This window comes from Otolemur garnettii, unplaced genomic scaffold (assembly GCF_000181295.1).
Source record: "Otolemur garnettii isolate 467f Iridium unplaced genomic scaffold, OtoGar3 scaffold00002, whole genome shotgun sequence".
In the NCBI taxonomy this organism is placed as follows: Eukaryota; Metazoa; Chordata; class Mammalia; order Primates; family Galagidae; genus Otolemur; species Otolemur garnettii.
The window spans coordinates 7,886,777-7,899,700 of record NW_003852397.1 but is presented as its reverse complement, the minus strand read 5'-3'; the positions used below and the strand labels follow the sequence as shown (position 1 = coordinate 7,899,700).

Sequence of the window (12,924 nt, the reverse complement as noted above, 5' to 3'; positions counted from 1 at the left end):
GGTGGAGGTGAGGGCCTCAGAGAAGAAAGGCAGGTCTGTGTTTCTGAGGCAGAGTCCTTTGTCAGGTTTGGTTTTAGCATAAAGAAAATGGCCTCATTTTGTAATTTAGACTAGGATTCATTCATTGAGTATAGCTTTAGTCAAATATAAGCTGTGCCAGGCATTTTTAAGACACTCATACTCTCAGCAAATATTGATTAGTTCCTGCCACAGGCTATGCACTGACCTAGGTGCCAGAGAGAGACTAGAGAGCAAATAAATAAATTTAGATAAAATATGCATCAAATCCAGGAAGCAATCAGTCTTGCTTGTTACTTATTTATTGTTAGAGACGCTCATCCTCAAGGGATGGATTATTTGACTTTACCCACTGTGGGCCCCAAATCTTAATTCTGATAATAGGATCAAGGGCACCTGATTTAGGTATCTATACACAGCAAGTGCTAGGAAGGGCCTTTCATGCAGAATCCCATGAGGATAGCAAAGGATTTTGAAGTGAGGCCTAAGTCCAGCTTATCATGTGTAGCTATGTCTCTGCACCTGCTGATATGCAGTGGGCTTTGATAACTGCCTCTGATTCTGTCGGGTGGTGGAGGGGGCTGCTGTGTGGAGGAGGCAGACCAAGCCTTGGAAGGTGAGTAGGGTTTTCTCCAGTTGAGGAAGCTGGAAGAGCATCTAAGACAAGTCTGGCAAATGGGAAGGCCCTGAGGCCTGGGAAGACAGGACTTGTTCAGGGACCCACAGGATGAGTCTGAGGAAAAGAGGCCACATGAGGTGAAGTCCCTGGAAATGTGGCTAAAAAGGGAGTGGGGAGCAGGAGCCAGTCGAGCGGGCCTGGTGTGCTGCCTGGCTGGTTGGCAGAGGTGAGCAGGGAGCCGTGTCAGCAGAGACGGATGTCAAGTGCTCCTCACCCACAGAACGCTGCGGAACACTGTCACCACGCTTGTTGCTAGCCAGCGTGCTTCTTGGCTTTTGTTTTTTGACATAGCTATAATCATATTTAATTGGACTTGTGAATCTAAGAGAAAACTCTTCTTGAGGGAGAAGCTTTTACAGAGTGATTCCAATTATAGGATTATTACCCTAATGAAGGATGACAATTCCTAAGGAGCAAACAGTTTCATTAAGCTTCATCCAGACGTCACTGTGAAAGGCAGGAAGGGCCCCCCTCTCCACATCCATGCTGTTTGGGTGTGTCCCCACCCAGTCTATGCATGCTCGGCTTCTCATGTTAAATCTTTGCACCTGTTGGGATTACCCCAGACAGATTCCCAGGCCCTTCATCATGACTCTTATCTGCATTTTGAAAGAGTAGTTTCTCTGTTGGCTAGAGTACGTTTTCAAGTAATCCTTTTTCAAAGAACAATAGGTGGTGGTACACTTTTCTGGGTTCTTCCATGTCTGAGAATGGCCTTCTGTCACCGTGACATATAGGAAAGCTGGTAGGTGAGGATGGAGGCAGGAAGGAAGAGATGACTTGTAAATGGGCTTTATAAAAGCTTTCTAGGCATGTTTGCACAGCATCCTTCTCTGATGCTCACTTCGGGAAGCAAGCATCAGAGAAAGAACTTGGAACGGAGTTTGTGAGGTCTGACCAAAGAAAAGGCGAAAGGCATAAGGAAACGCTAAAACATTGGTAAGTTTTGTGAAAGGAATGGATAAAAAGGAAGGAACCAGGACAGTCTCAAACTGCCTGAGAACCTTGAAGCCAAAGAAAAAAATACTGAAAGTGAAGCTGAGATCAATAGGACAGTAGTGGAGAGGAGTCACATCCCTGCACCAGATGAGGAAGGTTGCTTTCAAGACGTGTGTCAAATATGGACACAGTTCCAAAGAAGAGCTCCCACTTAGCAGTTCCCTGCTGGCAGCCTGGCCTGAGTTCGTTCTCAGCATTGTAGTCTAGCTTGCTTTTCTGCAAGCCAGTGTTCAGAACCATTCTGTGCATGAAGATTAGAACTGATTTTATACTGATGTATAATGAGAAATAGAAACACCTAAGTAAAAGCAGTTTTCTCAAGTCGATGCGTTAAATCAGAGTTATACATTTTAACCCACCATTTCTTATTCAAAACCTCTCTCAAATCCTTATCCTCTCTTCTTTGGGTCTCTCCCCACCCACCCACCATTTTACCACTGTTACCAGCAGAGTTAGTATCCTAAAAAGTACGAACCCAGTCATCTTATTCCCCTCATTAAAAGCATCCATGGCAACTTGGCACCTGTAGCATAGTGGTTACAGCGCCAGCCACATACGGTGCTCAAGCCCAGCCTGGCCCAGCTAAAACAACAATGACAACTGCAACAAAAAATAGCCGGGCATAGGGAGGCACCTGTGGCTCAAAGGGGTAGGACGCCAGCCCCATATGCTGGAGGTGGCGGGTTCAAACCCAGCCCTGGCAAAAAATAAAAAAAATAATAAAATAAAATAATTTTAAAAAAAATAGCCGGACATTGTGGTGAGCACCTGTAGTCCCAGCTACTTGGGAGGCTAAGGCAAGAGAATCACTTAAGCCTAAGAGTTGAGGGTTGCCATGAGCTGTGACACCACAGCACTCTACCATGAGGGTGACATAGTGAGACTCTGCCTCAAAAAAAGAAAAGCATTCATGACTTCCCTTTGTCTTCCAGATAATTCTGAAAGGCTTAGTTTTGCATAGTCCTTCATGATTCTTTTCCCACAATCATTCCATAAATATTTATTGAGTACCTACTGTATACCAGGCACCAGCCCTTTAGCAGTGAACCAGCAGACATGTGATCCTGCCCTCATAGACTTCCATTCTACTTCATAGAGATGATAAGCAAAGTTAAAAAAGCAAAATATCACCTGTAATTCCAGCACTCTGGGAGGCCAAGGCAGATGGATTGCCTGAGCTCAGGAGTTTAAGAACAGCATGAACAAGAGCGAGACCCCACCTCTAAAAATAGCCGGGCATCATGTAGGTGGCTGTAGTCCCAGCTACTAGGGAGGCTAAGGCAAGAGATCTCTTAAGCCCAAGAGTTTGTGCTTGCTGTGAGTCTCATTTATTTACTTATTTTGAGGCAGAGTCTCACTTTGTCACATTCTACTGAGGGTGACAAAGTGAGACTCTGCCTCAAAATAAGTAAATAAATAAAAATTAAAGAGCAAAATATATTGGATTGGCTATAGATAAACAGAAGACAGGGAAGGGGAGAGAGGATGTCAGAGGGAGATGAGGGAAGACCTCACTAGGAAGATGCCATCCGGCTAAAGACCTGAAGAAGGGGAGACTCAAGTGAGTCAGGTGAGTGTCTGGGGACAGAGCCTCCTGTTGGGGGCAGGGAGGGTGCAGAGCCCAGAGACCCTGCAGATCTACAGGAGGCCAGTGTGGCTGGAGCTGAGGGTGTGGAAGGTCCCACAGGCCTCAGGGGTAGATCACGTAGGGCCTTCTAAGCTGTTGTTGGGACTTCTACCTTTATTCTTAGAGAGATAGGAAGTGAGGGGATTGGAGCTGAAAGTGACATGATTTGACTTACAATTTCTCTCTTGCCATCCCCCATCCTTCATGACCCCAGATACACCGAGAGATCTCTCTTGGACATATGGGTCTCTCTTCATTTCTCCCTTGTCCGCCAGGGAAGCCTTCCTACGCCCAGACCTTCTGCTTGCTTCTGGGATACCTGGTGCATTTCTGTTGAAGCATCTGTTCATGGGCCTGTTTGTCCCAGTAGCTCTACACTGGCAAAGGGAGGGGGGGCTCCTGTGGTGTATTTTAGATTCCCAGCGTGGGTCAGCCCCACAGTAGACTCTCAGTGAGCAAGTCAGTTAATTAACGAGACAGAAAAGAATGAACCTCTGAGGGTTTTGAAACAAGATTTTTAAATTTGGCCCATAGTCTGTCTTGCCTTTTATTTTGTTTTATTTATTTATTTATTTATTTTTTATTTACTATTATTTTTTTTTTAGAGACAGAGTCTCACTATGTTGCCTTCAGTAGAGTGCTGTGGTGTCACAGCTCACAGCAACCTCAAACTCTTGGGCTTAAATGATTCTCTCGCCTCAGCCTCCCAAGTAGCTGGGATTACAGGTGCCCACCACAATACCCGGCTGTTTTTTGTTACAATTGTTATTGTTGTTTAACTGGCCCAGGCCGGGTTCAAACCTGCCAACTTCAGTGTATGTAGCTGGCGCCATAACCACTGTGCTATGGGTGCCAAGCCTACCATGCCTTTTAACTCTCTGTTCCATCATTTTCATACATAAATCTATATATTTTTTCCCAGACACCGGGTTGCCTCTTTCTTCATAGTCATTCTAGGAAATTAACCCTCTGGTCAGTTCAGACACCATGTTCCAACACCATTCCAGGCAGAACATCCTGGCCATTCTGTTCTCTGGCTCTCAACTAAACACCTGTTTTCTGTATTTTGCAAAATCTGGCAGAGAAGAAACATTCTCTTAAGCAAATTACATTGATTCATGCATTTGAAGCACTTTCAAGTCATTCAGCAAGTGACAGCCATTGACTTTCCTGAATACGTCTAGTCATTTGATAATGACTTGAAGTAAAGGAAATTAGTGAAACTTCGTTAGCTTTTTCTTTTAAGAATTACAAGTCCCACCCTAAACCACAGAAACACACTCCCCTGTGCCCAAGAGGACAACAGCAGCAGATTCTCCCAGGAATAGGGAGGACATAGGACTCTCCAGCCTGGAGAACAGGAAGCAGGATGAAACCTCTAACCTTGGCCTAGGGTGCCATGACCCTCCTGGACCCCATCCGTCATCCCTGAGGCTTTCCTTCTGCTCACGGTGTTCCCTGAGAGAAGGAATCCTGCCTGAGATGCCCAGAGGTCACACTGTCACCTCCCCAAGGCACTGGATTGCCTTGGCCAGTGTGGCTGGCAAGAGGAGGAGGGAGGAAGGGGGCCGCCAGGGAGGGGCCCTCCACTCCCAGCCCTGCACTGCTGCTCCTCATCCTCAGTGAGCAGTCCTCTGGCCTCCCTAATGGGAACCCTTTTTCTCTCTTTTTCACTTCTTTCTTTTTTTTTTTTTTTTTATCAACAAAGGAGTTCTTTATGATACTGTGTTATCAACTTTAAATAACCTTTGTTATTATGGCAGTTGCATAACTGTCCTTTCTGTATTTATTAATGTAATGGGCTTAATAAAAACAGCTGCCCTGAAGTTATCTGGTAAGATGGGGAAAGAAACAAAACTAGTCATTATTGTGCCTTCTCAAGATGAGTCCTTTATTTTTATCTCAAATAAAATCTTTGATCAGCATCTCTCTGCCCAAAATTTTTACTTTGATCCCATACCAAAACCTAACATGAAGCCTTGTGGTTGTTGCCCAGGAAGACAGCCACAGCACATGATAATCTGATAATGTGAGCACATGCGCGGCTCAGGCTCATGCTGAGCCAGCACCATTAACACCCTCCTCCTTCCGGCGCCATGCAGCACTGCTCAGCAGACAGTAAACACAGGGGCCTTTTTACAGGGCTTCCGCAGAGAAGCGAGGGGTGCGCAGACAGCAGGCCTTGTGCACAACATGGTATAGTTTCCTTTGAAGGGAAAGCGCAATTTGCAAAAATAATCTGGGCGTGTGATAACCTGACATCACACATGACACCATTTCCATTGTTAAAGTATTTAATTATTCACATGGCACAAAAATCCAGGTCCTTGCAACCCATAGTCAAACCCAGATGCAAACATGAACAGATACTGTTAAAATCCCTGACTCTGCAAATATGGCTCCTCTGAGATCCATATTAGGAGGCTACCCAAACCGTAAACTATAAAACAAACACTCCTCTTTCACAGAAGATGTTTTTTCAGACAGCTGCAAGCACAGTGAATGTTGAGGTATGTTGTTGAGAAATGGAGAAACTGAGACCAGAAGAAGTCACATTACCTGCTGAGAGATGGATACAAAGTCAAGAGTCAAAAAGTGACAGCTAATTCAGTGCTCTGCCAATGAAAGAGACTTTTATTCCTTCCCTAAAGAATCTTTAAAACCAGAGAGAAGTCTCTACTGAGTTCAAGAAGAGGAGTAGGAAAGTCTAGAAGAAAAAGGAGGAAAAAGAAAGCACAATACCGTACGTGAGAGTGGACGTTGTTGGCAACCATATAGAGTAAGGGTTTGAAAGTGAGAGTTGGAAACTTCTGAGCGTGCTGGAGGAAGCTGAAGCCAGCGAATGACTTAGGAAGGATAGTATAGTCATAATGGCAGGAAGCGAGTATAGTCCTCTTGGCCAGAGAATCTTAGCTGCAGTGTTTTGGGTAGACCGACCGGAAACAAGGCTGTTATCAGGAACCATGTTTGAAAGCCTAAAATCCCAAGTGAAAGGAGGCTTTCATGGAAGCTCTGGGGAGGAGAGATTCAAATGTAGACCCTCACACAATATACTGGCAAGGCTTTTTGTAGCTTGAGTATTATGGAGTTGTACCCTGCGAGAGTGACCCAAGGCAATGGCCCATTTTCCTGAGTGACTCTAGTGAGAGAGAACAGGAAGGGCGGGTTGCTGTCCTGGAACTGAGAGGGCAGTGAGGAAGGGGTGAGAGGGAAATGGGGCCGTGGGCTCTGTGCTCTCTGGCAGCCCAGCCCTGAGGCTCTTCTCAGCCCTGAGGCTCTTCTCTCACGCAGAGGCTGGGAACCAGGGAAATTGGAACATTTTTCCACTCCCAGTTGAAAAATGTTCTCTCTTGCAACTCCCACGAGGAAACCTGGAAGCCCAAACTGTTTATGGCAGTGTTTCTGTAAAACACGCCTGGACACTGTTTTAAAGTTTCTGTCTCTTCTGTTTCTCACCTGGGCTTCTCCCCACTAAAAAGGGAGACAAAGAGAAACATTCCCAGGGACTCTTGTCCACTTCCTCAGTTGGAAGTACAGCAAAATGATTCTTCTCTCTGGCATCCCCATGGCCCTCAAGTCTCTCTCCTAAACTCCCTGGTCCCCAAGATCCTATATATTTCCTTCCCATTCACTGTCCTTCACCTCCCAGGTGAAAAAAATACGAAGTCATCTAAACCAAACAGGCCCATCTTTATGGTAGTATGCCGAGAAAAAGCCCTTTTTCCAAAAAAAGAGATTTTCGAAAAAAACACGATATTCAAAGTTTTTACAGCCAAGAATTATATTTTTTTAAATACAGGCTGAGTGTTCCTAGTCAAAAAATCCAAAATGTGAAATATACCAAAATATAAAACTTTTTGAGTGCTGACGTAATGCTTAAAGAAAATGCTCATGGGGACATTTCAGATTTTCAGATGAGGGATGCTCAACTGATAAGTATAATGCATGTGTTCCAAAATCTGAAAAAAAATCCAAAACCCTCTGATCCTAAGCATTTCAGATAAGGGATACTCAAATCTATATTAACACAGTCCACTTACTTAAAGTGTTTTTTACAAAGTAAAAACTACCCAGAGCCCTGACATGAGCACATCGTGATTGCACAGTTGCTATTGCAGAGGTACTTTGGGAACGGGCCAGGTCTGAGGGTCAGACAGTCCAAAAGTAGGTTCTGGCTTATGGACGGTTGGAAAAGAGCTAGTCCCACTCTGCTTGTCATTGTCAGCCAAGTGCATTGTTGTATAACCCACTCTTCTGGCAAAGCCGTCATTGGTATGTTTCTACTTGGCCCCGTGCATGGAATTGTTTTCATATGCTCCCCACCACGCTTTGGGAATCTGGAGAGAAGGCCTGAGAAAGGAGGTAGAGGAGGAGTGGGGAAGAAGGGAGGGGTACAAGCAGGAAAGGGGGTGGAGAGTGAGAAGGAGCATGCTGGTGTTCCTCAAGGGCCCCCTTACACTCCCCGGCTCCAAGTGCCCAGGAAGCAGGCCACCTCCCGAGGGGCGACACGCACATTGCCAAATCTGCTGTGTCCGAGGCTTGGGTTGAGCACTGGAAAAATGAGCTTGACCCAAGTGGTCGATTAAACTTTCCATTGGCAGAGATTGAATTAAGCCTTAAAAAAAAAAAAAAGTGAAATCTTTCCGTTTGAGTAGTTTGTTTTTTAATGAAATGAAACATGCACTGCTATAAACTCCGCAGAGCAAGAAGAGCGTGATTAATTAAAGTCTGTGGCGCCATTTTGGATGAAACATCTCAGTGACAGACATTGTAGGGGGTTGTAGCCACCTCCAGAAGGGCCTGTCAGACCTCTGTCTGTGTTGCCTCCAGTTCCTGCAGGCTCTTGTCAGGGACAGAGACAAGGGAGATTTCTGCATGTTCAGGCTCTGTGATTTCTGAAATGTATTATGAAACCAAGGACTGTACCAAAATATGCAGCAGAGCGAACACTTCAGAGAACGCCTGTCCTGGTGTGTGATTACACTGTCTTCCTGACTAACCTTTCTGGGCAATATGTATGAAGAAGTAAAAACAGTAAATAGCCTCACATCAGGCCAGGTTTTGTGGCCAAATGAGGTCAGTTCAGATCACTTCTGCTGCCAAGTGAGTTAGAAAAACATTTTGGTTTTCAGAGCTTGTTGGATTCGGAAATTGTGGATAAGGAAGTGCTGGCCTGCGTCCTTTAGTCCCTTACCCTGTTTGCCTAGAGCACGGTGGAAAGACAGCTCCAGGTTCTTCCCCTTGCTTCCCGCTCCCCGCCCCTACCCAAGTTTTCAGCAGTTGGAAAGGATTTAAGCTAATTAGCCACAGAGCTGCAGGCCTCTCCTTCCCAGGCCCAGCTGAAGAGGGGCTGGTCAAGGCATGTGTGGTGCAGAGACGGGACCCAGACTCTCTCCACAGATCACCCTGACCTGTGAGTGAGGTGATTTCACAATACTAGCATTGAAGGCCAACTTCATTACAGTAGAAATACTGTGTGGATGTTACCACCTCAAGAAATCGTAACAGCAGAGAATAGGAAAGCATCTCAAAAGGTATGGACAGACATGGCACACATAAGGCCATGGCCGACAGCCAGGAGGAGCCAGGACACACGAGCTCCAAAACTCCAAAAGTAACAACATGACAAGGAGGGTTGAGTGCCCCCGCCCAGAGGGACAGGGTTGTGCTCTGGGCCAGGCTGATGGGTTTCTAGCTAGCAGGTTGCCACCTCCTCCAGAATTAAAGGGAGCTGCAGGCAGATGTTGTGTTCTCCTGCTGGTCGTAGCCCTGAGAGAGGAGAAGTCTAGGTTTCTGTTTGGCTTGAAATCATGTTCTTTTGTAAATAAACCAGGTCAGAAATTCCAGGATTCCAGACTATAGGCTTGGGGGCCAGGGGGCGGCCAAAATATACCAGGATTCGGCAAGGAGATAGCAAAGGTGGTATGATGAAAATATAGGGGGAAAAAACTGGAGAATAGTGCCTGGCAGGAGCTGGGAAAGCGGTCAGGCCGTCTGCCCCCCCCCGAATGTGGGAGGCTTCTCTTCAGTTAGCCGTCTCCCAGCGGCGTCTGTTAGTGCTCAGCAGCCCAGCATCTCAACAGTGTCAGGAGAGTCTCAAGTGATAGATGGACCGGCCAAGGTTGTCAGTAAACACAGGCCCTGAAGATGCCCTGCCTCTCCATCAAAGTCACCAAACCTCGGGGCACTTTGGGTGCCAGGCCAGACAGTGCCAAGCCATGCTGGCATGATGGCAGATCTTGGGCAGTGGGGCTTCAAGGACTTGCTCAGGCACGAGGGAAACTAATTTATGGAGTTTACAAATGGAAGTTTTAAATAGCAAGGGGCAATGTGCTTTCAGTCTATGAAGGTATTTATCTGCTTTATTCATATATTTTAGTCAGCTTAATTGAAATGTAGTTTATATACAATAAAAGTATCAATTTTAAGGCTACAGTTCAGTGGGTTTTGATGTACATCAATAATCACATCACCAGGAACATGATATAGAACAGGGGATGGCAGACACGGCCTGGGTCACGTCTGACTCCCCGCCTGTTTTTGTTTTGTGTGTTTTTAAATGAAGGGGTTGTAAAATTAAAAAAGAAGAAGACATAAATCATACGTCTTGAATCTATGATCTATGAAGGCAAAAATACTGACACTCTGGCCCTTTGCAGGAAGTTTGCTGACCCTTGATGCAGACATTCCCTCTGACCCCTTTGCAGGCATCCGTCCCCTCCCCCAGCCACAGAACTGCCTAGATGCAGTTCTGTCTCTTCTGGAATTTTGTAGAAATGAAATCATACAGTGCATTGCCTTCTGTGTCTGGCTGCCTTCATTTATCACGCTTTGGAGGTTCAGCCTCCGGGTTTTCACACATATCAGTTCTGGGTGGCTGTTCTGAGCAGTATGGCTGGCTTCGTCCCCTGGGCGAGGTGGGGGCCACATGTAGACTCAAAGGCGGAGAAAGGGATATCAGGGGCTGGGGGGGCAGCAGTTGGGCCCCACACTCACCGTGCTTGTCTCCACAGGCATGAACAACCGCGAGGTGCTGGAGCAGGTGGAGCGTGGCTACCGGATGCCCTGCCCGCAGGACTGCCCCATCTCTCTGCATGAGCTCATGATCCACTGCTGGAAAAAGGACCCCGAAGAACGCCCCACTTTTGAGTACTTGCAGGGCTTCCTGGAAGACTACTTTACCGCCACAGAGCCCCAGTACCAGCCTGGTGAAAACCTGTAAGGCCCGGGTCTGCGGAGAGAGGCCTGTCCCAGAGGCTGCCCCACCCCTCCCCATTAGCTTTCAATTCCGTAGCCAGCTGCTCCCGAGCAGCCAGAACCGTCCAGGATCAGATTGCATGTGACTCTGAAGCTGACGAACTTCCATGGCCCTCATTAATGACACTTGTCCCCAAATCCGAACCTCCTCTGTGAAGCATTCGAAACAGAATCTTGTTATTTCTCAGACTTTGGAAAATGCATTGTATCGATGTTATGTAAAAGGCCAGACCTCTGTTCAGTGTAAATAGTTACTCCAGTGCCAATGATCCTAGTGCTTTCCTTTTTTTAAAATGCAAATCCTATGTGATTTTAACTCTGTCTTCACCTGATTCAACTAAAAAAAAAAAAGTATTATTTTCCAAAAGTGGCCTCTTTGTCTAAAACAATAAAATTTTTTTTCATGTTTTAACAAAAACCAATCAGGACAGGTGTTTGTTTTTTTTTTTCTTTTTTATAACTATGAATATATATAAGATATATGTCCCTGTACAAATAAAATGTGGGTGCTAACACGGAGACTGTGGTGAGCCCAGACCACAAAGGTGCGGGACCGAGAGTGAGGATTTTACTACAAAATCGGCATCAAAGCGCTGGTGTTATTCTCAAAACCGGTGGCCTCTTCTTTGGCTTTTGCAAAGCATGGTTTTTTGTTTTTGTTTTTCCCTTTGGATTGCACCTTTTCAGTTCATGACTATACCTATAGGTGGTTGTTAACATTAACTTTTTTCAGGACCCTCCCTGCACTGAATTCGAAAGTTCTGTTACCAGTATTTGTTTCAACTTTACTGCAAAAGTGAGCATACTTAAGCAAGCAAATGGCCAGTACTACCAAGGGAACTGGAAGGTGGATACCACACAAACTTCTTGTATAAAAATATGAATGCTGAAATGTTTCAGACTTTTTTTATTTAATAAACCTTGTAACCACATTTAAATGGTCTAAAACCCATAGCACTGTAGTCATGGCAACCTGCTAAACATTCTCATACAACTAAAATCTATGGGGAAAGTGGGGGTGGAGGGTTGTACATTTCCCATTGTAAAATAAGTGTTTTAAATGTCCTGTACTGCTCATGAGTGACTTTCTATATGTCCAAGAGTTCTCCAGTGGAATAACTATGCACTACTTAACATTTCATGGGGATGCACAAAAAAAAAGTATTACATTTTTAGTTGCTGTTTGTACCAACCTTGAATTACATATGTTTAACAAGAACAAAAGGCCTATTTCTATTGAGTTTTTAATACCAAGTAGCACTTCCGAAGTTTTAACTCCTTTTTTGTCATGATTTATTTGTGAGTTTACATTTTTCAATTGTTTAACTTTCTTAATCTAGTAATTAAAAAGAGAGCATTTTACATTTGAATTTTTTTTGTTTATTTGTTTAAATCATGGAAGGTACTCTGGTACTTCCATAAGACATCTGTCCTACACCAGATGGTAAGGATTCACCTGGTGGATTTAGCCACTATGCAATGATTTCCAAATGACAGACATTCTGAACATCTGGAGAGGTCTCCCCACCCCTAGAAAGGCTAGGCTATTGTCTGAATAATTCAAAGATTCCTAAAGCAAGGCTAGGCATATCTTAATGTTTTAATTTATCAAACAGTTTTTCTAACTGGAATTTACTAAGTCCGACTTGTAGGCAAAAGAAATAATTACAAGAATCTTTCTTGTCCTGGAGTCAATATATGAGTTTCCAAGTGTCTCTCTATTTCTGTAATGAAGTGGCTAAGCAAGGACACAACCTGGTGTGATAGAAAGGGCAGTGAGTGTGACCATTCAGCTGCCAGACCTTGAGCAATCACCTAGCATCTCGTGCTTCCATGGCCTGTCTGTGCAACTGAGGGGCTTGGGTAAGATCTGGGCTTAGGTCTCTATAGTTCCAAGATCCTGTGATTCTAAGATCACTGATGTGCCGTAGAGTCATACAAGGCGCATGGGTTTTTGTTGTTGAAATAACCTTTACAGGTAGAAAGGGTTTCTAACATTTTTTTAAATGATATTATACAAAGAAGGATTTTCTGATTAACCCAAACCTTATAGCATTATTTTTGGCATTAATAGAATCACTAAACTGATAAAATTAAATTTTAAAGAACTTAAATATTTTCATATTATTAGGCAGTTGGTTAACACATTCTAGCTATTTTTAAAGACAACTTTGTTTTTAATCCTCACACCCCTTTGGGTTGGATAACTTGCAAATATTCCCTGGAGGGTTTTTGTTTATGTTTTTATTCAATCAAAAAAAAATCTTTTAAAAAACCTGTTATAAACAGATTCTTTAAGAAAAAATGTAATCCTGTCAAAAGAAAGTATAGCCTATAATTCATC

General features: G+C 44.5%; 1 protein-coding gene across 4 annotated transcripts in view; it reads left to right on the top strand.

Moving 5' to 3' along the window:
- Positions 1–11,005, top strand: part of FYN (FYN proto-oncogene, Src family tyrosine kinase) — a 184,758-nt gene extending 173,753 nt beyond the window's left edge. For all 4 annotated transcript variants that reach the window (XM_003781597.3, XM_023513234.1, XM_023513243.1 and 1 more), the window contains one exon: positions 10,337–11,005. In XM_003781597.3, the coding sequence (XP_003781645.1) occupies positions 10,337–10,545 (209 nt within the window). In that variant the 3' untranslated portion in view covers positions 10,546–11,005. The remainder of the gene's footprint in view (positions 1–10,336) is intronic.
- The last annotated feature ends 1,919 nt before the right edge of the window (positions 11,006–12,924 follow it).